General features: G+C 45.9%; 2 protein-coding genes across 3 annotated transcripts in view; one reads left to right on the forward strand and one right to left on the reverse strand.

Moving 5' to 3' along the window:
- Positions 1-9,660, reverse strand: part of RNF115 (ring finger protein 115) — a 36,201-nt gene extending 26,541 nt beyond the window's left edge. Inside the window, exons 1-2 of one of the 2 annotated variants that reach the window (XM_081892538.1) lie at positions 9,391-9,494; positions 5,474-5,591 (exon numbers count right to left, since the gene is read on the reverse strand). In XM_081892538.1, the coding sequence (XP_081748664.1) occupies positions 5,474-5,566 (93 nt within the window). In that variant the 5' untranslated portion in view covers positions 5,567-5,591; positions 9,391-9,494. Of the gene's footprint in view, positions 1-5,473; positions 5,592-9,390 lie in introns of both variants that reach the window. The other variant, XM_081892537.1, reaches the window with a different exon arrangement.
- Positions 9,661-9,763: 103 nt separating this feature from the next.
- On the forward strand, positions 9,764-23,689 carry POLR3C (RNA polymerase III subunit C). Its single transcript, XM_081892410.1, has 15 exons — positions 9,764-9,900; positions 10,786-10,962; positions 11,344-11,599; positions 11,698-11,883; positions 12,323-12,411; positions 13,409-13,513; positions 14,913-15,005; positions 16,648-16,728; positions 16,867-16,918; positions 18,008-18,068; positions 20,007-20,157; positions 21,768-21,869; positions 21,976-22,025; positions 22,388-22,537; positions 23,429-23,689. Exons 2-15 carry the CDS (start codon positions 10,816-10,818, stop codon positions 23,505-23,507), a joined length of 1,602 nt encoding a protein of 533 aa, XP_081748536.1. The 5' UTR covers positions 9,764-9,900; positions 10,786-10,815; the 3' UTR covers positions 23,508-23,689.
- Positions 23,690-24,827: the final 1,138 nt, after the last annotated feature.

The following is a 24,827-nucleotide window of genomic DNA, read 5'->3' on the forward strand; positions in this document are numbered from 1 at the left end:
GGTAGATGAGGATTCAATTCCCCAGTCAGCCATGGAGCTCACCAGGGGTCAGTCAGTGGTTCCCAGTCTAACCTATTCACAGGGTTGTTGTAGGGATTAAATAAGATGGGGGGGAACAATGGACACCCTTGGGCAATAAAATACAAATCTGCCTCAGTTCACATGCTTTCCTCAATCTGAGGACTGCTACAAGGCCTAGCCTACATCCTTAAGACTGACAACCAAGAAATTTTTAGTTAACCAGTATGCTAGGGAACTTAGATTTGTTTCACAACTACAGTGGTACCTCAGGTTACATACGCTTCAGGTTACAGACTCCGCTAACCCAGAAATAGTGCTTCAGGTTAAGAAGTTTGCTTCAGGATGAGAACAGAAATCGTGCTCCAGCGGCGCGGCAGCAGCAGGAGGCTCCATTAGCTAAAGTGGTGCTTCAGGTTAAGAACAGTTTCAGGTTAAGAACGGACCTCCGGAACAAATTAAGTACTTAACCCGAGGTGCCACTGTAGAGGTGCTGGAGGCAGTTGGAAGTTCTGTTATTCACAATGATTGCTTGCTTTGTCAATGCCACTTATGAGTCCATATGCAAGTTATATCCAATTGCTCCAAGTTACTTTAGATTTAAACATGTACAAGTTGCTCTTTTCAAATATTTTATTTTGTATTAACACCTCTTAATTCAGGTTTCTATATGGAAACTCCATTTTATATCATTTAATAATACTATAAAATTATCTATATACAGCAAGTGAATCATTTCGGTTACAATCAGAAGTCTGGTGTTTGTTTGTTTGTTTGTTTTTTGCAATACAATGAATGTTGGTGGATCGGCCAGAATTTGGCATGGCGTGCACTAATGGCAACTGGATCACCAGATTAACAGCCATATGACTAGTAGCCACTGATAGCCAGAGCGTTCATGAATCTGTGTAATCTCCATTTAAAGCCTCCCAAGTTGGTGGTATTCACAACATCTTTCAGAAGTGGTTCCCACAGTTGAAATGTTGTACAGTGTGAAGGACATTTCCTCTTGTTAGTCCAGGATCTCCCACTGTTTAGGTTCACTGGATAACCCTACTCATTACTGGGTTGACATATTGCAAGAAAAGCCTATCCACTTTCTCCACACCAGTCATGTCCACCTCCAACCCATTACTTGCCTTTTCTAAATGAAATGTCACAAACATCATAAGTTTTCGCCATAAGAGTTGCTCTAGCCCTTGCTCCTTTGGCTTGCTCTTTTTCCAGCTTTACAGTACCTACAAAATCCCTTTCTTGTAACCTTGCCAGTTGCTTCTCCTTGCCTTAACTTGCCTAATGGGGTTGTTGTGAAGATGAAATTTGGGGAAAATGAGAAATGTTAAAGATTGGGATGGAGGGGAAGAGAGAGAAAAATCCAATGGAGGCACTTTTACAAGATGTGTAAAATGGAAAATAAAGAATGATAAAATGTGTGTATGGGATACGGAAAAGATCAGTGATATGGGGTTGGGGGGCGGAATTGAATGGGGGGAAATGTGGGAAATTTTCTCATGCAAATGAGGATATTTACTGATCCTGTGAGCTAGGGATCATGGGAGTTGTAGGCCAAAAACATCTGGGGACCCAAGGTTGAGAACCACTGCCCTAGAAAAACCTGCACCAACCTGGTGCCTTCCAAATGCTTTGGACTACAACGCCCAGCTGCTCCAGCCAGAATGGGCAATAATCAGGGGATGCTGGGAATTGGAGTCAAGCAGCACTAGGAGGGCAAGAGGTTGCCCATCCCTTGCCAGAGGTTAAGCAAAGGTGCCTAATAACTGTATTTATGGAGCTATTTGTGCTTCTTTGCAAAGAATACTATCTTATAATTACTCAACCAGGTGCAACACCCACTCTGCCTCCATAATTGCATGAGACCAAACCCCAAGTGCACTGCAAACTTCAATCAGTCCTATAACTGGTGAATTAAATGCTATACTGAAGCACATCTTTGTGACCCTGCAGCTGCAGCTAGCTGTTTAAACTTGCCGTCATCTATTACTGATGTATCAGAACCCATAATGTCATAACATGATCAGCAGGGTCCAGTCACACAATGAAGCCCCCATACCACTTTATTTCACCCACCATGCCTTTCAGCTGTATTGGCACCACCACAAGTGGATATTGCATTGCAGGCTCAACAACACAGTGGTGATGCTGCTCAATGAGTTGTATTCACACCCCTTGACAAAGAACTGTTCACATTGTACAATGCCAGGACCGCCATCAGCAATGACATGAATAATCTATCGGGGAGAGGGGGATCACCGATTCTGTTACCAAAACCCAGTCAGCTTCTAAGAGACATCTGACGCCTGTTTTAAAGGTATCTGGTGACTCTCCACAATCGGCGGAAGAGAACACCATCACCACCTGCAGCCCATCCCATAATATTCCAGGGCTCTAAAGCAATTATTTCTAAAGCTGCATAACCTTCTCAAAGTGAATGCTCTGCTGAAGAACCCCTCCAACTTGATGCCCTCCAGATGTTTGGGGCTGTGAGTCCCATCAATCCAAGCCAGCAGGGCCAATGGTCAGGGATGACTGGAGTGATAGCTGAAAATATCTAGAGGTCACTGAAGTTGGCAATATGCTGCAAGTTACCCGTTAACAACAGACAGCTGTGCTATGCAGTGGGAGAATGGCCCCATTGGGAAAGCCAACATCTAGGGAAGCTCACCTGCCATTATGCATCTTCTCATAAAGAACACTCTCCATACCCCAAACAGTGTGAAAGTCACTAGTTTGCTAGTGAGGATGCAGAGAAAGTCAAGGTGCTTAGGCATTTGGGCTCTGTCTTCCAAAACCAGATTCTTTACCCTGAGAATTCAGATGTATCTCAATTACTTGACCACTTTCTTATGTATTTGTGGTTGTGAGCCATTAAATTATACCACAGCACTGCTTTTGCATTTGCGCAAAAGATTAATCCCTTTGGGATTTGCTTTCAATGGAAATTTATATTTCTAGTTCCTAGCTTCCTCTTGCAGGCAAAAGTGAAAGCAACAATGTTAGATTCTCACAAGTTAAACATTATCCCATTTGTGGCCACCTCTTTAGTACCTTCACCGTTTCCATTTCTTCCTACCTGTACGGTTGCAAATCGACACACTGAAACAACAACAAAGAAATGTGACAGTATGCTCTTGAAGGCAGAGACCTTTTTTGTACCTGGAAACATGGAACTGTAGAGTTGGAAGAGACGCCAAGGGTCATCTAGTCTAACTGATGTAATGCAGCTAAAGAACTCCTGACAGATGGCCACCCAATCTCTGCCTAAAAACCTCCAATGGCTACTAGCCACAATGATTATACTCTGACTCCACAGTCAGAGGCAGTAATGCTTCTGAATACCAGATTCTGGAAATCACAGTAGGGAGAAGTGTTTGGGTCTGGACTTGGTTGGCTGTGGTGAGAACAGAATGCTGGACTACATAGGCCCCCTTTGGCCTGATCCAGCAGGGCTCTTTTTATGCAGTCCACAACATCTGGGGGGGTATCCTGTTAACTACCCCTGCTTTTTGCACCAAAACAGGCCCCTGCCCCAATGGGCTTACAATCCTGAGAGAGAGAAACAGGAAATACAAACCTTTTCCTAAGTAAGCTAGCTAGCACCAATCTGTTTATCTTTTCCTCACTGGGAAGATGCTCCCGCTTACCATCATTTTACTTTCCCTCCAGCCAATTGACTTAGTTGCCAGTATCAGAGTTCTCCCCGCACCCCCAGTGTGCTGTTTTGAATGAGACATCTAAAAATGCCCCCCTCCCAAAAAACCCCACCCTTTCTTTGCATGCAGCACACACCTGCAGCAGACAGCCTGATTCAAAACAGCAGCTAGAGAATGCAGCTATTCAGCCTCCTGGTGCATGAGCTCCATAATCACACCAGCCCACATTCAGCCATCCCCCAACAAGGAGAGCAACAGAACAAGTGGATCTAACAACATGACTTAGTGAAAAGCAGAACCTCACAGCAGTTTTGTGAAGAGGGAGGGCCCGGGAAGGACTGAAGCAGCTGCAGCAGCTGTGCTTTCTCTCTTAAAAAAAGAAATTACTGCTTTTGCAGATTACTCTTTCAAGGGAAGGGAATGAGGAATGAACTGATGCCCAATTATTTGGTGCTGGGCAGAGTTCCCTCCCCCACCAAAAACCCAACTCTCTCTACATACCACTCTCCCCTGCCCCATGACAAGCATAATCAATTACTGCTAGATGTTCTCCTGCATGCATCTCTGATTGATTTCCAAGGGCTCTGTGCAGGAGACCTTGTTAGTTCATGGTGCCCTGGGTCTGCTCTGTCTCAGCCTGTGTGAGATTGTCTGCAAAGATGGCCTACTTCAAATATCGCCTCTGTTGTTGATGCAATAGGTGGCCACGGGCCTCGCTCTCATTTAGTCCAGAATGTTATTCTCGTGTTCAACCCACCACATTCAGCACACCTTGGGAAGTAGGTCTTTCATGTCCCCATTTCACAGAGACGGGAACTGAGGTCAAGAGGGAATTTGTCCAAATATACTGAGCAAATTGCCTTTGAGGCTCTGAAGACTACTGTCAAGAGGAGAGCTCTGAATGCAAGGTAGTTCTTCCTTCTTCATGCCAGTCTGAGAGCCACTTCTAAACGCTCTGTTTTCAGGTGTCAACTCCAGCTTCAGGTTTACTGTTCACAATTCTCCATTTAAAGAGCAAAAGAAGGGCTTGAGCTTGGGAGGAAGAAGCCCAAGTGGGCACTGTAAAAAATAAAATAATCTGAAGCTTTCTTGGTAATTTCTCATCCAAGCCTTGGATGCAAAACACGACTCACAGGGGGTGGTGCAGTATTATGGGAAGCTCCAAAGAACTATAAGAAGTGCAGACCTTTGTTGGTAATAACTAAAGTAAACTGAGTTTTAGCTCAGCCCTTAAGCATAGGCAGACACATCCTCTCACGAAAAAAGGAAAAAAGCTCACTCACATTATGTGACCTGTATACAAGTTTGCATATATTTATATGCAAGTAGTAACTTTTGAGATGTTCAGGTTATGCCTTCCACTAGCACAATTTAAAGAGATTAGCCCAGCTTAGATTCTTGCACTATTAAAAAAAGGGCATTAATGACACCAGGAAATCCTGAACTGCAGCTATGGAAAGCACAAGGCATGAGGGGGTTTGGGACAGCATTTTTTCACTGAAACAAAAGGGCAGCTGAAACACAGCCCAGCGAAACTGCCGAAGTCAGCAGCAGAAAAGGGAGACAAGCATAAATCGGGGAGGTGGGAGGGAGAGGGAGAGCGCTCCTAGGCAAGCAAGGCAGTCAAGACGCAAGGGTCTAGAAAGCAAAAGCTCTGCCATCTCTGAAAGCACCATCAGAAACAGTCAGAAAGCCTCTCTCAGAGCTGATTTCTTGCTTACAGATTAAGAACCCGTTGGCGCCGATATCTGCAACAAGAGCAAGAGGACCGAGGTGCCACGTACACTTGGTTTTGAAAAGAAGTCCTTGAGCCTCTTCGTCCTTGATGGTGCAGAGGGCCGGAAAAAAGCAGATGCATGATCCCAGCAGTCTAACATAATTTCAGAAAACAAACAATTCCTCCTGGAAATAGAGAGGGACTGTCTTTATGAGAATTCCCCAGAGACATGGGCACCATTTCTCAGGTTTCAAAAGACCAGTGAGAGCAAAGGCAGAAGGGCAGGTGTTGCTGCCGGGATTGCTGAACTGGCATCTTCCTACCCATAACACAGGCCTGAAAAAGCATTCCAGATCCAGGCCACAAACAACCACCGTTTTGGAGCCCAAATCATGTTACTGGTTGCCTGACCCTCCAAAGGTGTACCCACTTTCTGAGAGGTAGAGTGTGGAAATTTTCTGGAAGGACAGGTGGCCTGGGGTTTGTCAAGCCTGGCTAGCACCTTCTTTAACATATTAGAAATGGACCTATGTGCAAATTTACAAAGTTCCCTACTAACGAGACAGGCAGGCATTGCGAGGGGTGGAAGGAGAGATTCTACGTTCCAAGAGTTTATCAGCCAATGGTGGTAGGTGCTGTCAACAAAGTTTCAGGAGCCAATCATGCTTGGGATGTGGTGGGTGGGTAGCAGCTTCCAGAAGCAAATATGTGTGCAACAAAGTTTTTGGGATTTTTCCAACTCTGGGCACCGTTTCCATTTTGCAGATGGCACATTGGGGGTTGAACGACAAGGCACCACACATTTACATCCCCTGCAGTGGAAGTTGTAGGGATTCCGCCAGACAGGCCTGTCAGTGCAAGGGAGGAGATTATTAAGAATGGTTGCCAAGAAGTGCAACTCCCCCAGTTTAAAATCCTTCCAGAAAGGAGGGTCATATTCATCTGCGTCAAACACCCACATAAAAATCTTGCATTCTGCCCATTTGCATTGCAGAGGCTTGGAGGAGAACCTATTGACAGCCATTATTTTTAGAACATGTATGCACAACTCATGATCCATGAAGGCAAACACAGTCCACTGACAGCATACTTTAGGGTACCAGACATGATCGTGTTTTTACAGTCAAAGGCAGCTGGCAGAAACCCAAGGCTTATTGAGTCCAGCAGCCAAGGAAGCATCCAAAACAGACGGGTCTCTGTAACATGGTCCCACAGCATGCATCAGTCATGCAGTACATTTCACAGAGTCTCTGGTGCTAAAATGCCTTCCTTCCTCTATACAGGCCTGGTAGATAATCAGAGAAGGCCATGACCTGCAAAGTGTTATCTGGAGACAGTAGAGAAGCAGGTTTTATTCATGGTGCCGACTACCCTCTGGAATACCCTTCAGAAGACACTTAATTGTTTGGGGGACTTTCCTTGCCCAGGAGCACTGTACCCTTCTACCCCGTTCTCTGTGATACCAATTTCTCCATTTTAAATTGTTTAAATATTATTTTACTTTTGGAAAACACAATTAAATTTCTTTTCATATGTGGCATAGAAATGTTTCAAATAAACAACCAAACAAGTTTGTGCTCTACCAAACTGACACCAACCTTTTAAATATCTTCCTGCAAGACAGGAGTTTAGACACCTCCTCCCCCATACCATGCCAACTGGGAAAGCAAAGCGCTGGCCTCTCAATTCTGCAGACAGAAGCTCACAGGAACACCCCACATGCTGTCTCTCCACCACGCTCCCAGAAGCCAGGACACAGCTATAGATAACCTGCAACACAGCTATGGCTATCCTGCGTTAATGGAATGACTCCACTGCTAACAGCAACTGTCCTTCACCTTGCATAAGGAGGCAGCCACATATTGGTTAAGACCCATCTACATTCTGAAAGTAGCATAGAGGGGTGTTACTTTTGCTTGAAGGCAGACAATGATCAGGCTCCAGTTCTGGATTAAACACAGCTGCACACTAAGCACTCTTCACCTTCCATCTAACCTTTAAGCATCAGTAGCCTTTTCAGGCCAGAAGGAAGAATAGAGAATTGCCTGGTTGCCTACATGCAATTATCAATCACCACAGGAAATCAAATCAGTGAACAACATCAATTCTGATTGAGAGGTTGGCTAGATACAAGAACCACTCTAAGAAATTCACTCACCAAACATATTGTGAGTGAGCATATTGTAACTGAACAGCTAATACTTCATCAGAGAATGGTTTTAAATTTGATGTAGACCTTTTTTTTGCATTTACTTTTTTTTTTAAGGCATTTGCCTTCCCAGAAGAGGGGGAACCAATTTAAAATGCCCAAGTGCTGGCACTACTTTTTAGGTCTCTGTGTAACCAGGTGCCTGGGACTTTCCAACCCTGCCTACCTCTTGCCCTTGTGATGGGGCAAGATAAAAAATATTCTGTTTTGCTTTCTCTTCTCATTCTTCCCTAGAGGAAGAGTGATAGTTCCACTTTTCTGTCCCTTTCCCTCATTCCGCTCCCGACAAGATAGTACCTGTCTTTTGAAGAGGACTGAGAAGATGATGGAATGCAATTGCATTTGCTTCCATGACTATCTGTTCTTTCCTAAATTGGAGTCAAAACCGTGACATTGGTCCCTTCTGTCTCTTGGCTCCAGTGGGTGGACCCATGACCCCGTACCATTCTCCATCAGCCTCCCACTACATAGACACAGGAGAACTCCAGATTTTTCCCACCTTGTTTCACCCACCATTCCTGTTGCACTTCCCAATGACTCTTTTAGAAAGGAAAATAATATTGGAAGCAGGAGGAAAAATGACCCCATTCCCTGGCTTGCACTGTCATGTAACTGATCACTGAAAGGGGGAAAGGGATGTGCAGGTATGAGCAAACCCTACAACTCCATGCAGCCTCCACCCATACTTTCAGCTTCAGAACTCTGTATATGGGCAACATAATGCAGGTAACCTGCCACTTCAACTTTACACGCTCAGCAGTTTTAAAATAAATAAATAAAAAGGAGGTGAAAAGGCGGTGGGCATCCAGGAACCCACCATTGAACCCAATGTATTTTGCCTATATGTGATTTTGGCGTAACAGTTGAGCGTCATCTGTGCCCTGATTTCCCTCTGCTCTCTACCCTCAGCACAGGGCACAAGTTCCCCAGATACACTTTTGCCTCCTCCAGACCTTGGTGTTGGTCAAGGTGGGAAGGAATAGGAGCCAACTCTCTTTCATAGTAGTAGCAGCAATAACAAATCTATTACCACCACTACCACCCACATACAATACATTTGAGAGCAAAGGATAATAGGACCTGAATCCCACCACCCACTTCATTGGATTCACGTTGCACATGGGGTTCAAAACCTAAAATCCCTTACCATTCCTATTACTGGTGGTGAATGGAAGTAGGACGGGGCCTTCTCTCTCCTTTCCCCGCCCCCACCCTTTCAATCAGATCCCTGCCCTTTCATATTGTGGCAGGAGAACACTGAGACTCAGTTCAGAAAAACAAAAACAAAGCCACCATACTACGTAGATGCTGCAAATCGAATAAACATGACCCCCAGAGTCTAGTCTCGTTGAATTCAATGAGGGTTAGGCCTGAGATGACAAGGTACAGGATCATGTTGTTAACTCCTTAGGCTCCACAATCAGTCTGAGAAAAGGACCCAAAGAGCCCAGACACCCCTCCAGTCAGAAAGATGAAGCAACAAGTCCTGGCCTCAAATCCCTTCCCCCTCCCCCCTTCAAAAGATGGACTCAGGAGTCCTGGCCTCAATCTTCCCTCCCCCCCCCCACTTTTCAAAGGATGAACCCAGGAATCCTGGCCTCAGCAACGTCACCTCCCCACCCCGTCCCAAGAACGGACCCTGGAGTCCTGGGCCCCCTCCCGAATTAACCTAACTCTCTCCCTCTCCCCTCCCCCCACCCCGCCCGCTTGTGGTTATTTCGAAGACAGGGAAGGGGGGGCATATTCAGACAGACCCGCCCCGGCCTCTCCCTTACCGGCAGTTTGGGGCTGACTTCCCCCTTGCAGCTGTGGCAGAAAAAGCGGTGCTGGGAGACGGCGGCCGCCGCAGCCGCCGACGCCTCCGCCATTTTGCTTCCCCTCCCCCTCCGCCGCCGTCGTCGTCGCCGCTGCCGTCAGTCCTCCTGAACCAGCAACGCTCCGCCGCCACAGACCACACGGAGGACTCGAGGCCTAGAGCGGAACGCTGTGGAACGCCGAGGGGACGCTCTAGCCGCCACACTTCCACACTTCACTTCCCTCTTTCTCCTTCTCCTCCCAAACCTTAGCAGCGGAAACCTAGGAGAAGCTTTTTTTTTTAAAGGGGGCGGGGCGTCAGGACTGCTGGGTACCGGATGTGCTTTCCCGGGCATAGCGAAGGGTCCGGCGGAGCGTGGTTGCCATGGTTGCCGCAACGGAAAGGAAGGCGGAGGCCTAGTCGAGTAGGGAAAACGGGCCGCCCTCTGACCCGAAGGTTACGGGCTCGGGTGTAAAGAGAGTCCATTCGGGTAAGTAGAGGGGAGGGAGGACTCTTGGATCCGCAGCCACGGGGGTGTTCAGTCGGTGGGGACCACGTAGGGAGGAGGAGAGCTGGGAGCCAGGACTCCTGGGTTCATCAAGGGAGGGAGCGGCTGGACTTGGTCGTCTTTCTGGTCCAAGACGGCGGGGTCGATATAGGGGTCAGCTGGGGTCTCCTGGGTTCATCAGGCAATGGCCAAGCATATGGAAGAACAAGCCTTGTTGTTATTATTGTACGGTAGACCAGGTAACTTCAAGAATGTGAACTTAACCGGATGTGCATTTCCCCCTTCTTTAACCCTCGCCTTGATCTCGTTCCCTTTCCTCTTGTGTCAAATTCACAATCGTAAGCTTCTCAGCACGGACGCCCATTGCTATTCTGTAAAAACACCACGTGTGGTGTTTTGTGTGGGGTGCAATAAAAAAAAAACATTGCGCGGATGTGTTGTCAGTGTTAATGAGGTTTACAGACTTGCACAGTAAAAGATTAAACGGAGCAGGGGATTTATTTTCTACAAGAGGTGTTCAGGCATGCAGTCTCCACTTCCTACCTCCAACACAGTTCAGTAAAAGCATTAGTACTTGAATCTGCTGAATGTGTATATTGGCTCTCACGGTGGATTAGCTGTAAAAATGTGAATACCCCATGCAGAGACTGGGGGGATTCTTTTGTTCATCTTATCCTTACCTTCACATCTCTAGCCGTATGACCACAGTAAAATGTCCAAAAGTTTAAGGCACACTCTCTAAGGAACACTGACTGACATATGGTGGCAGTTAAAATTGGGATTTTAAGAGCTCTTTCCAGTCTCCAAACCCACTGAGCAATCATTTGTGCTTGTGCTGACTTGTGTGGATACACTCTTGTCTTACAGAGGGCCAGACAGTTATAATATTGCTGCAAGATGACCCAGGCAGAAATCAAGCTCTCTTCCCTCTTGCTCTCTGAACATTTTGGAGAGATCGTAGAAAAGATTGGGACGCACCTCATTCGCATGGGTAGCCAGCCATTACGGATGATAGCTCATGACACTGGGATGTCACTTGACCAGGTATGCATAGTGGTAGATGGCACTGATGCAGAAGAAAGGCTGTTACATGAATAATGGCTTTGCACTGGAGAACCATAGAGTTTTGGCCTTAAGTCAGGGAGACCCAGGTTCAAATCCCTGCTTGGTCATGAAGGTCCCTGTATAACTTAAGGCCTGTTAACTTCTTCCACCTCACAGGGGTTGTAAGTGGGCGAAGGGGTTCATTATAAATACTGCTGTTCCTGGCAAAGGATTGCTCTGGATGATCCATAAGGTTCATTCTGACTCTTTGAATCCTTCTCACACTGTTTTGCTCAAAATTGAATGCTGTGCTCTGGACTGGGGTTGGGTAGAGTCTGCAGATCTCCATGTATACACCGTGCTTTTCTCCCACCTGCACAGGTTCGGAAGGCACTCTGTGTCCTGATCCAGCACAACTTGGTGACGTATGAGCTGCAGAAGCGAGGCCTGGTGGAGTATGAAGCTCAGTGCAGCCGAGTGCTGCGGATCCTCCGCTACCCCCGCTATATCTACACTGCCAAGACCCTTTATAGTGACACGGGTGAGCTGATCGTGGAGGAGCTGCTGCTCAATGGCAAGATGTCCATGAGCGCCACAGTGAAGAAAGTGGCTGACCGGCTGACAGAAACAATGGAAGGTGAGCTGAATTTAAGGTGGGGCTCAGCCCTGGAAAAGCACTTTTGGGTGGAGCCTGGAACTCAGGTCTGAGTTGAGGGTTTGTTTCCTTTTCTTCAGATGGTAAAACAATGGAGTACAGCGAAGTCTCGAGCACGTTTGTACGCCTGGCAGACACCCACTTTGTTCAGAGATGCCCATCAGTCCCTGAAGGTCCAGAGCCTTCTGATGGCCCGCCTCCTCCTGTGCCCACATTGCAGCTTAACGAGAAGGATATGTATGTGGTTCCAAAACTGAATCTCATAGGTGAGGAAACAACTCAAAGGCCCCATGATCATTTCGTTAATCCTCAGCAAAGCTCATTTCAGGTGGTTTCAGGAGAGAAAGGAAATGGTGGTCCTGTCTGCAGTTGGTTTTATGCCATCTTAACTCATCCCCTTGCCGCCGCCACCCAAAAAGAAACCCTTGGGAGCTGTAGCTTGTGATGCTGAAAAGTGTTTGTCCTTGCTTTTCTCTCCTCGCACCCCTTCAAACCACAATTCTTGGATTCCCAATGATAGTGGTTTGATTGTTAAATCATATGAAAACATCTGTGGATTTGCCCTGAGAGAAATAGATGGCGTATCATGCTTACAAAGCATGATCATTGATGGAAGATGAGGGCTGAGCAGCTATAAAAAGGTGGGCTTTGGCAGACTGCATCCTTATTGCTACTCAAAGTGCAGACCTTTCTTTTGGCCATCAGGGAAGGGGAAGAGGAGGCACTCTGACAACGGCCAAGACAATGGAGAACGCAAAGCGAAACGACAAAAGCAGGAGGCAGACAGCAATGAGGTAAAGAGGCCGCTGAGCTGGGCAGTGCATCCCTTCATGAACGGGTACTGGAAGTTTAGCTTTCTCCATCACCTTGAAAGGAAGAGCAAATCTCCCATTGGTTTTAATCATAGCATCATAGAATTGTAGAGTTGGAAAGGACCACGAGGGTCACCTAGTCCAACCCCTTGCAATGTAGGAATCTTTGGCCAAACATGGGGCTCAAGCCCACGACCCTGAGATTAAGAGCCTCATGCTCTACTGACTGTAATATCTAAATGATGGGTTTGGAGGAGGTAAGCAGTCTTGATATATTGTGAGGCAGAACAGGGGAGTGGACCTGTGGTGCCTTGGCAGGAGTTGGAGGATAGCTCCTACCCACGTTTAGGGCATGATAAGGCTTGATTTCGTGGCAGGGTGTGCCCCATGTAAATTAAGAGGAACTGTAACATCATTTGAGGTTGTGATCAGCGTAAGATCAACTCAGAATAGACCTATTGAGAATAATGGACCTAAGTTACTCATGTTCATTAATGTATCTACTCCAAGTAGGACTATCATTGGTCGCAACCCTTGGTTTTATTACCTCTAGCACCAAAAGTGTTCTGCAGTTGTCTTGGTTATTTCATTTATTTATTTATTTATCTCTCCCCGCCCCCACCCCAAGTCTTGTCTTGCTGGTCATTATAGCTGTGCAGATCAGCTCAATGGCATGTGGGCTCCATTTCCTGAAGCCACAGAGGAAGCAGCCAACATGATTTTTCCCTCCCAGTGACTTATTTAATAGAAGCAAAAGGAATTATGGATTTACTTGTTTTTAAAGCAAAATAAATCATGCAAATGAAGTTTCTGCACACTTGCTCTATTAGCATAATATATGCAGGTTGCAGGATTTAGTGTTTGTGGTGACAGAATTTTGGTTGGAGTGTGCTGGGGGTACAAGTAGCCCCCCCAGTTGTGCAATTGATACATAGGATAACACTCCGCTTCCCTCTTTCTCCCAATCAACACTTCTCAGTCTCCATCAGATGATGGAATCTACTGGCAAGTCAACATTGACCGTTTCCACCAGCACTTCCGAGATCAAGCCATTGTCAGTGCTGTGGCCAACAGAATGGACCAGGTGTGTTGCTTTCCTTCTTGTGGGGGGGGTCTATGTCATTAGACTAATATGCGGTGTGGCTACATTTGGGATACTGTGTACAGTTCTGGTTGCCCCACCTCAGAAAGGATATTCTAGAGATGGAAAAGTTTCAGAAACGGGCAGCCAAAACAATGAAAGGGATAGAGTGACCCTTCTATGAAGAAAGGTTGTAGCATTGGAGACTTTCTTATTTAGAGAACAGGCGAGTAAAAGGAGACACAATAGAAGTTTATAAAATTATGCATGGCATGGAGAAAGTGAAAAGTTATACTCCCGCTTGCATAAAACCAGAACTTGTGGGCATCCAGTGAAGCTGAATGTTGGAAGTTTCAGAGCAGAAAAAAGAAAACACTTCTTAATGTGGCACATAGTTAAATTGTATAACATGGGTCAGCAAACTAAGGCCCGCAGGCCAGATCAGGCCCATTTGCCTTCTAAATCCAGCCTGCAGATGGTCCGGGAATCGCCGCGTGGATCGCCATTGTGCACATTCTCTCCCTCTCCCTCACACTGCTTCTCCTCGCCCTGCCTAGAGGAGGAAGGGGGCTGGGCTTTGTTGGTGCCAGCCCCTCTCCGGAGCCCCTTTGCGCACTGCTCCTCGTGCCGCCAGCCCCTGCCACTTGCAAGACACAGGAGCCACGGTTGGCTGAGTCCCCCTCTTGAGCGGCCACCATTTAAAGCAGCCCCTCTCCGGAGCCCTTTCATGCACCACTCATCGTTCCTCATTCATTTCCCTGCAAAAAATATAGTCCGGCCCCCCACAAGGTCTGAGGGACAGTGGACCGGCCCCCTGCTGAAAAAGTTTGAGGACCCTTGCTTTAGAACTTACCCGCACAGGAGGCAGTCATGGCCATTGGATTGCTTTAAAAGAGGATTAGAAAAATTCCTGGAGGAAAGGGCTATCAATGGCAACTAGCCATGATGGTTATTCTCTGCCTCCGTACTCAGAGGCAGTAATACTTCTGAATACCCATTGCTGGAAACCACAGTAGGAGGGAGAGCTCTTGTGCTCGGGCCCTGCTTGTGGATTTCTCATGTCGGCATCTGGGTGGCCACCATGAGAACAGCATGCTGGACTGGAAGGGCCATTGGGCTCATCCAGCAGGCTTGTCATACTGTAAGTCCTTACGTTCTTACTGAAGGCTGTTTCCTCTGCTTTGGCATTTCCTCCCCTGGCCAGTTTTTATTTTATCAAAGAAGAGTTTTAGCTTTCCCCTTTTCCTTGGCATACTGGTTTTCTACGTACAGGGATTTATTACTTGATTTTGGTATGGCAGGGCTTTTTAATCATGCAAGCTCCCACCTACGTTTTACAGTCTATGCACAAAACAAGACCTTCCCTAAGAGTTCTGCCTCTGTCTCCTTCCCTTTCCGACAGACCAGTAGTGAAATTGTGCGGACGATGCTGCGAATGAGCGAAGTCACGACCTCTTCCAACGCGCCGTACACCATGCCCCTGTCTTCCAACGAGGTGAGCAGCTACTTGGGACTTGTTGGCAGATGTGTATGCAAGCATGTGTGTAAGGCGCGTGTTCAGTGTATGTGTGGAGTGTGTGGGCATCTGTGCTCTGTGTACTTGTGGGGTGGCCCTGCCTTCTCCCAGCTCTGACCTTGACCCCTTTTTGCCACACCCACTTTCATTTGGGTCCCTCCAACCATTGGTGTGCAGTTCCTGGAAGGATGGCACAAGAGGCAAGGCAGCCCTTGGCCTAAAGAGGTCACTGACCCCCCGTAATAAACCCCTCTAATAGAGTGGCTCATGCCTGCCATGACTGGGGGGTTCAGTCAGGATTTCATTGCTGTCCTTTCCCAAGGTCAGAGTAGCTACTAGAGAGGGGATAGCTCATTTTTGCATGGCTTGCCTCGGTATGTGATATTGTTATTTATTTATATGCCATCTTTCAGCCAAAAAAAAGGCCCCCATGACAGCTCATAAAAATTACAAATGCAAATACCAAACATATCAGCGCAAATACAATACAAATCGTACTGAATCTTAACATCTCAAAAGGATATAATATATTCATTTTCCTGCCAAAAGAGCAACAGATTATGCCCCACAAAACATTAAGAGAGAGTAGGAAAGAGCTTTTGTGAGTTGTTGGGTATTTCTTCCTTCATTTTATGTAATCTTAGAGCTGGAAGATGACCTTGGGGAGGTAATCTAGCCTAACCCTCTGCTCAGTGATGGGATCTGCACACCTGGCAGATGGCTGCCCAGCTTCTGCTTAAAAACAACAACTCAGCAGCGCAGAGCCTGTGCCTCCCAAGAAAGGCTGTTCTCTTGCTTAATAGCTCTTACTATTAGGAGGTTTTGTCAAAATCTGCTTCCCTTCAGTTCCCAGCTCTTGATTTCTCGTTTTTCCCTTTGGAGTATCAAAGAGCTAGCCTGCTCCACCAACAACATGACAGCCCTTCAGATATTTCAAGGCTGGTATCATGTTGTCGTCCCGTCCCATCTCCCTTTAATTTTTTCCAGGCTAAATATACTCCACGCTTTACAATGGTTTTCATAGGATTTATTATACTACTTGTTCTAGAATAATGGTATTATAGATTAATGGTTGTATATTTATGCACACTGTTTTTTAAATACTGTGTGTATATATATGTGTGTGTGTAGGTTTAGAAAATAAAGCTGTAAAAAGTAAATAAAATGTATAGATCAAATAAAAAGAGACTTTAAAACCATAACTATAACTGTGACAGAGTGCAATACAGAGGTTCTATATCAATATTAAGAAATGATTATGGAGAGATGGGTCAGAGTTTACATCAGAACTTGCATCAGGTCAGGAGCCATCCGCAACAAGAACAAATGAATTGGTTAGGGAAGGGGACAGTCTGAAATGTGTCTAGGCCAGGCAAGATGAGAATCCTTCAAGGGGAAGACAAATACCCCCTCTATAGCTAACATGAGTCATTTCAGGTTTGTGTAATACACTTTTGTTGGTTATGAAGGTTATAAATGGAAACCGCACTATTCATTAAAAAACATTGTTCTGTAAAGAACCTCTTGTAGGTCACCTGCTCTCTGGTTATGTTCAGTAATAGTTTAAAGTCTGTAAGAAATCACAGGATATCTACAACACTGATTTGTTTGTTTTTTAAAGATATTTCGGTCGCTTCCGGCTGGTTACAACATCTCCAAACAGATTCTCGATCAGTACCTCACTCTATTAGCAGATGATCCGGTAAGAAAGTCCTCTTCTGGATTATTATTCTCATTTGGAACAATGCCTTTGAAATGGCATGCTCTTTTTCTTTTCTTTTTTACTTCTTTTTTCTGATAATAAAACCTTGTCTGGTTCAATCCTTTAATCTCCCCATAGCTGGAGTTTGTTGGCAAGTCGGGGGAGAGTGGCGGAGGAATGTACGTCATCAGTATCCTTTTTGACTTGGCTGTATCATGAGGACTGTTTTCGTGTTCGAGGGCAAGCTGTGCTAGTTGTTTAGGAGGGTGGGCCTGCACTTCTATGCTGGACATGTGCACTTCTGTACATGAAGAGCACATTCCAGCCCACCCATTGTGGGGTGCCAGCTGCTACACGGGCTCAGCTCAGCCAACCTGGGGGAGATGCAGCAGAAGCCAGAGATAGCAGCTCACTTACCTAGCAAATGGATTGTGGGGCCCAGAGGAAGAGAGAACGGGGGGGGGGGGGCAAGAGCTCCTTCACAGTGCTGATCCCAGCTGCGGCACTAGAGGAAAGAGCAACCAATCCTGCACAGCCCACCTGTTCTTCACCTCAGCCACCAAATGCCTTAAAGAGATGCTTCTCTCACATCTCTTAAAGAGGGACTGGTGAATCTTAAGGAACCTGTTGCAGCCTAGACCTTGGAGCAGCCAATGTCCTCTCAAGCGAGGAAAGAACCAAGGGAAAGGTTGGTTCTCTTCTCTTCTCTTTTCTCTGCCCCACATTTTCTCACTTAGTTGATCAGGGATCAGTTTATCCAAAGAGAAAAACTGAGAGAAAATGGCCAAGGGCAAAACAAGCTGGGCCTGCGTGGTCAGAGGCAGCAATGCTTCTGAATAAGAGTTGCTGGAAACGGCAAGTGGAGAGAGTGCTCTTGGGCTCAGGTCCTGCTTGCAGGTTTCCCACAGGCATCTGGTTGGCCACTGGATGGAGCATCACTGTCTCTGGCCATTTTGGCTTGTAGCCATTGATGGCCTTATTGTCCTCTATGAATTTGCCCATCTAAGTCAATGGCCATCATTGCCTCCTTGGGGAGCCATGGGTTTAACCATTTGCTGCATGAAGATGGACTTTTCCTTTATCTGTCCTGAATCTTGCAGGTTAGCAAGTGGCCCTGATGTGTCTTCGCATCATTGGAGAGCCTAGAAGGTGCCTCCCAAGTTAACCACCCAAACTGAAACTCCCGTCAGTTGGTTAGAAGGAGGTGAGGGGCAAACCACTTGGTGCTTACCAAAATGGAACTCTCCCTGACATTTTTCCCTAACCTTCCCTCAAACAGACCTTCATAAGGCCCTGGCGTCTCTGGCTACCGCAACGCTGGAATCAATAGTTCAGGAAAGGTAATGGGGAGCCTGCCTGTTTGGAGATGCTGGAGTTGAAAACTTGCTTTGAGTCAAGGTAGCAGGCATGTCAGAGCTCATTGGCTTAATGTATTTGCAGTGTTATCTTGCATGCAGGCCTGCCTCAAGCCAGAAATGTAAAATGAGGCCAGCTCCTTGTGCCTGCTGCAGACATTTTTAGTCACCGTGGTGAAAGCAAAGTGCTATTTCCTCCTGCCAGCAGGGTGCAACCAAAACTTTACGTTCATTTGTTTCATAAGAATTATATACAAATTGATTGTTTTAAAGCAAGGTTGAGGCGGTTTACAAAAAGAATAAGCTTATCAGTAAAAACAGTTTAAAAATGATGATTTAAAATAATCAAAAATAATTAAAAAACAGTAAGATGAAAACAGACTAAAATGTACATGACATTCTGCATCTCTGGGTAGGCTTGCCTAAACAAAATGAGTTTGGCAGACACCAAACAGAGTACAGTGAAATTTCCTGCCTGATGTCAATAGGCAGAGAGTTCCAAAGTGGGTGCTGCCACACTAAAAGATTGATTTCTTACAGATGAGGAATGGTATTATGTGGCAACTATAATAGGTGCACGGGTGGCGCTGTGGGTTAAACCACAGAGCCTAGGACTTGCCGATCAGAAGGTTGGCGGTTCAAATCCCCGCGACGGGGTGAGCTCCTGTTGCTCGGTCCCTGCTCCTGCCAACCTAGCAGTTCGAAAGCATGTCTAAGTGCAAGTAGATAAATAGGTACCGCTCTGGCGGGAAGATAAACGGTGTTTCTGTGTGCTGCTCTGGTTCACCAGAAGTGGCTTAGTCATGCTGGCCACATGACCCAGAAGCTGTCTGCGGACAAATGCCGGCTCCCTTGGCCAATAAAGCGAGATGAGTGCCGCAACCCCAGAGTTGGTCACGACTGGACCTAATGGTCAGGGGTCCCTTTACCTTTATAATTGTGCTAGTTTCACAGATCAAAGCGGTCATGTGGGCATACATGGGGTACAGCGATCTCACAGGTAAACTGGTCCTGAGTTGTTGTTTTTTTCCTTTACATGCAAACAAACCATATAAACTTAGTACATGTTTTTACTTTGACTTACAATAAAAAGACTCGTTTCTTAACTTAAGATAATGTCTCCCTAGGTTTCCTATGTGTTGATGGTGGTATCAAAATTGTCTTGTCTGTTTTTTTATTTTCTTTCAGTGTTTTACATTAGCTTCTCAGCCAAGCCTGTTTGCCATACATTTGTAGACCATCTGGTTAATGATAATTCAAGGACAGTTTTCCAATGTCAAGCAGCAACCATAAAAATGTTGATAAGCAGAGCACAGATCAGGCTGTCAAAGACTGACAGCAATGCTAACTGTGGACTGTACTGAATTTGTTGATCTTTTATCTTAATGCTTTCCTAGTAGAGAAAATATAGTTTTGAATAAACTGCTTATTTCTTTTCTAGTAAAGAAAATCATTCTGAGCTCTTTGTATCTCAGTACAGTAGTACCTCAGGTTAAGCACTTAATTTGTTCTGGAGGTCTGTTCTTAACCTGAAACTGTTCTTAACCTGAAGCACCACTTTAGCTAATGGGGCCTCCTGCTGCTGCGCCACCGGAGCTCGATTTCTGTTCTCATCCTTAAGCAAAGTTCTTAACCCGAGGTAATATTTCTGGGTTAGCGGAGTCTGTAACCTGAAGTGTATGTAACCCGAGGTACCGCTGTAATACCTTGAAGTGCTTATAGCCATTGAGTCCCAATGATGGAATAAACTAAGCACAGTTAGAGCTCTACACATTCTTTCAGCCTTTGACAACTTTGTGCCCTCCAGATGTTTTGGACTCGCAGCATCCATCAGTTGGAAGCCAAACTGAGAAGCCTGATGCATCATGCATTCAGAGAGTGCGAAAAACAAGCCTGCTATGCCATTTTATTTCTCTGATCTAGATTCGGGTCTCGTTGCGCTCGCATCTTCCGCCTGCTCCTGAGGAAGAAGCATCTGGAACAGAAGCAAATAGAAGACTTTGCAATGATTCCTGCCAAGGAAGCAAAGGAAATGATGTACAAAATGCTGTCGACTAACTTTGTAGCCCTGCAGGTATGCTCCTTTGCGCGTCTGTCCTGAATAATCTAGGTCTGAAAAATAAATTACGCAAAACTAAAGTTCCATGGAAGACCTGAGCTGCTTGCATGCAAGTCAAGATGAGCACAGTGAACTATCCAGGCCCTGAGGAAATAAGGTGGAAGCAGAATTCTTTGCAAGATTGCAACTCCTGTGCATACCATTCTCAACTCCCAGTGTGCTGTTTTCATCAGCGTGAAAACCAGTTCCTGAGGTTCCGTCACACTCTAGCATCATCAAGAAACCAGACGTGTCACAGGACTGTGCTGATTAAGGGGTGGGGTTCTGCAGGTTGGAGCAAAACCAGTTCTCAGTGGTTCCCATGGAATTTTATGGGGAGAAAAACTCGAGACACAAGCATTGTGAAGGGCAACGGAGCCTGGAAAGAGGTGTAGTTAGTACACCCACACCTTGGCCCCTTGTCTATGGCCCCTATTCCACTGAAAGGCTGCCATGGATTCCTGTATAGAAAAGTTGAAAGTGGTGTGATTGAGCATCAACATCAGAGGCAAAGTTGGTGATGACATGAGAAAAAGCCTTTGCTGTGGCCGCTCCCAGATGGCAGGATTCCCTCCCAAGGGAGGCTAGACTGGCTCCCTCCTTGTCAGTCTTCTGCTGGAAGGTTAAGACCTTGTTTAGATTGGCCTTTGGAAACCAAGGTGCAGGTGATGCTGACCACTGGGCTGTCTTTGGGCAAACTGCATTTTAATGCTAGGCTTAAATGTTCAACTGGTTTGTTTTTATTGCTTTGTATATTATAAAGGTGTTATAAGGATGCCGCCTTGAATCCCAGCTTGGGAGAAAGGCAGGATATAAATGCATTAAATAAATAAGAAACACAAGAAGAGCCTGCTGGATCCGACCAGTGGCCCACCTAGTCCTGCATCCTGTTCTCACAGTGGCCACCCAGTGGCTAAGGGACAGCATTGCAAATCAGGAATCATTGGTCTCAAATCCCATCACTGCCACTGAACATGCTCTTTCTCAGCTTCACTCCCCCCACCTGCAAAATAATAATAATAATAATAATAATAGTAATAGTAATAATAGTAGTAGTAGTAATAATAATAATAATAATAATAATTTTATTATTTATACCCGCCCATCCGGCTGGGTTTCCCCAGCCACTCTGGGCGGCTCCCAACAGATTAAAAACAGAATAAAACATCAAACATTAACAACTTCCCTAAACAGGGCTACCTTCAGATGTCTTCTAAAAGTCATGTTCATTTCCTTGACAACTTTTTTATTTTAAGTTTATATGGTTTTGTGTACTGTTCTTGTGAACCACTTTGATGTTTTATTTATGAATTACAGTCGTACCTCCGCTTACGTATCCCTCCAGTTATGCAAACTTTGGGATACGTAAGTGGCAAACCTGGAAGTATATTTCCGGTTTTTTGCCGCGCATGCATGCACAGAAGCGGTCTCTCCGGTTGCGAAAACCTCGGGATCCAGCCGGACCTCCTGAACGGATCCTGTCCGCAACCGGAGGTACCATTGTAGAGGTATGTAAATAAGTCAGCATTGCAGTTCTCTTTTCATTATTAAGCAAACATAGTGGGTGTTCTCTCATTCAAAAACAGGAGATCCCCAAGACCCCCGATCATGCCCCTTCCCGCACTTTCTACCTATATACAGTGAACAGGCTCTCATCTGCACGGATGCTGCTCCACCGCTGTTACAAGGTACGTGTCCTGTGGCTTCACTGCCCTCGCTTTCCTTTTTTTAAAAAAAAATCTGCCGGGAGAAATTGGATTACAATAGCCCTTTTCTCTTCCTCCTCCCTTCCAGAGCGTGGCCAACCTCATAGAAAGACGCCTGCATGAGACTAAGGAGAACCGGTGAGTGAGCGAGCTGTCCTGGGGGGAGGAGGGTGGTTAGGGCAAGAGGTTGGAGCTCTCAAGATCCACCTTAACAGGGTCGCTCTTCCTCTGTTCGTCACTGCCGTCACAGCTTTGTGGTGCTGTGCGACAGGTTGCAAATCTCTGATTTTCAAAGGTTTGTTAAAAGTGGGAAACTCGCAGAGCTGACCCCCAATTCTTCTATGTGAGTTTGTCTCAATGGGACTCACCCCAGGAGGACTACATGAATTCTCCCTTGTGAAGGAGTCTTGATTCTCTGCTCGGGCCTTGTCCCATCTTTGGCCAGCCTTAAACTGAAGTGGTGTGGTTCTGTCTGACCCGTGGCTTCTGTCCTGTGCCAGGCGTCTGCTGGAAAAATCCCAGCGGGTAGAAGCCATACTCGCCTCAATACAGGCCTCGGGGGCAGAGGAGGCACAGCTGCAGGAGATCGAGGAAATGATCACAGCCCCTGAACGGCAGCAGCTGGAGAGCCTCAAGCACAACGTCAACAAGTAAGTGAGGAGGAGCAGAATGGTGGGGATCAGAGAAGGGACCTTGGACGTCATCAAGTCCAAGCCATTTGCTCAGTGCAGGATCTGACCACAGCATTCTGGGCAGGGGGCTGCTCAGCAGATCCTTCCGGCTCAGAGTGTGCCCCTCAATACCTGTTGCTGAGGGACACATGGAAAGGTGGGAAGGGCTGTTGCCTTTATGCATTCCTTATGGACTTCTCAGAAGCTGCTGACTGGCCACTACTGTACAGGAAAGAGAAAATTTGGAGGGTAAACACGCCCTCAGTCAACCCACCCATACAGGTTCTTTTTGTGCTGCCTTCGTAGGCCAGTCCCAAATCAGAGGGCATGACCCCTTTTGTATTTAAGGGGTCACTTCTGTGGCCAGAATTGCCTCCAGAACATCAGGTGGAATGACTTCCATAAATTTTGAGAGAGTGAGCGTGTCTACTTTTTTCTTTTTAAACCACACCACAGGGCTAATAATGTGGATTTATTCACAAAGCCCTATCAAATTGCTTCTTGGGGAAGCTTAAATGTTTTCTCTCACCCACCCCTCCCTGTGTGTATCTGACATATAAGATCAAGATTGTCACCTGATTACTTTTCTTAGTAAAAGTGATACTCAAATGTCACAGCAGCCATCAGGGTAAAGGAAGCACTCCCCACCTTCTCTCTCTTTCTCACACACATGAGAATAGACCACTTCTAAAATGTCACTTGCCATCTGCAGTTTTCACAGTACTTGTATTTTTTTATAAAAAAGTTTAGTTGTTAACTGGTTTTAATCAGTCTTTTGTTTATTAACATATTCTTAACTGAGTAATCAAAACTGACATATAATGTAGCCGGGATAATATATATATTCATATTTCTCCCCTTTTAACAAAGGATTGATGCAAGTGAGAACCAAGTGGATGAAACCATATTCATTTTGGAATCCTATATCAACAGCACCATCAAGAGCTGAACAACCCCAGTGACTACAAGGCAACGGAGAGGGGCTGTCTTCCTCCTCCCTAAGGAGCAATTATGTCTCCCCATCACAAGCAGGGCTAATGGACACTGAGTGTTGGGTGTGCTTCAACCACTGCTTGTGACTCTATTTATGTCAATTTTTTACAAAAGGAAATAAAAAGACAGACCAGTTGATGTAGACTGGTTGGGAAGTGTTAAGGGGAAGAATGTGTATCTGGGTGCGAAAGGATTGTTCTAAAACACAGCCTTGCCTAGACAGCAGCTTCCCTCTTCCACCATCTTCCAGTTCAGAAGGAACCATGAGACTTCAAGATTGCTGTAAATCAGGACTAAGTATTTTATCCCTCCCAGTGGGTGATAGAGAGGTGGTTAGACTTGTCACAGTGTTCTGCCACTCCATGTGGTGGGCCCCACTAGAAAATTGAGCAGGGGCACTCAAATAAGTGTATCACTGAATGCATTTCCAGGGCTTCAGTTCTCGAACATAGCCTCTCCATAAGTGGCTGAAGGTCTGACATCAACATCACTTATATTTGCATAGCTTTTATACAGGAACCAGATCTTGTCAAAATGATTGTGTTTGGTTTGGCTTTGAATGATGCTGCTATGCTGTGCTAAATGTTCAGAAAGTGCTAGATCCCAAACTTGTAATCCTGTCACAGATGAACCTTTGGGGTCTTTCCAACACGAGGTGATCTCTAAATGGGCAGCTCTAAACAGCATGGCAGTTGTGTCCTTATGTATAAGGGAAGGGACTAGATTGGCACCCAATTACGTGGTTTGGGTTCAATAATTTGACCAATAATATTAGGAGACAACTTTAAAAATGTTTTGCCAAACCCCAATAAGCTTATCACACTCACCACAACTGTACAAGGGTCCATCTCTTGCTAAAGACCCACCAGCATTGAGACGAACTCACAGAGGTGCTACAGTAACATTGTCTCACCCACCCTAGGGACATAGATGCTGGTTGACCAGGACTTGCGGCCCTACTAAGGGTGCCCTACATACCGTATTTTTTGCTCTATAAGACTCACTTTTTCCCTCCTAAAAAGTAAGGGGAAATGTGTGTGCGTCTTATGGAGCGAATGCAGGCTGCGCAGCTATCCCGGAAGCCAGAACAGCAAGAGGGATTGCTGCTTTCACTGCGCAGCGATCGCTCTTGCTGTTCTGGCTTCTGAGATTCAGAATATTTTTTTCTTGTTTTCCTCCTCCAAAAACTAGGTGCGTCTTGTGGTCTGGTGCGTCTTATAGAGCAAAAAATACGGTACATAGATTCAGGTGTGCCTAAGGCCCTTCACATTGCTAT

Source organism: Podarcis melisellensis (genome assembly GCF_964234715.1).
Source record: "Podarcis melisellensis genome assembly, chromosome: 16".
Classification (NCBI taxonomy): Eukaryota; Metazoa; Chordata; class Lepidosauria; order Squamata; family Lacertidae; genus Podarcis; species Podarcis melisellensis.

Coding starts and splice junctions, on each gene's coding strand:
- POLR3C (XM_081892410.1), top strand. CDS start 10,816: ATGACCCAGGCAGAAATCAAGCTCTCTTCCCTCTTGCTCTCTGAACAT. Junction 15,006..16,647: donor TGCCCCTGTCTTCCAACGAG/GTGAGCAGCTAC, acceptor TGTTTTTTAAAG/ATATTTCGGTCGCTTCCGGC. Junction 16,919..18,007: donor CGGAGGAATGTACGTCATCA/GTATCCTTTTTG, acceptor TCCCTCAAACAG/ACCTTCATAAGGCCCTGGCG.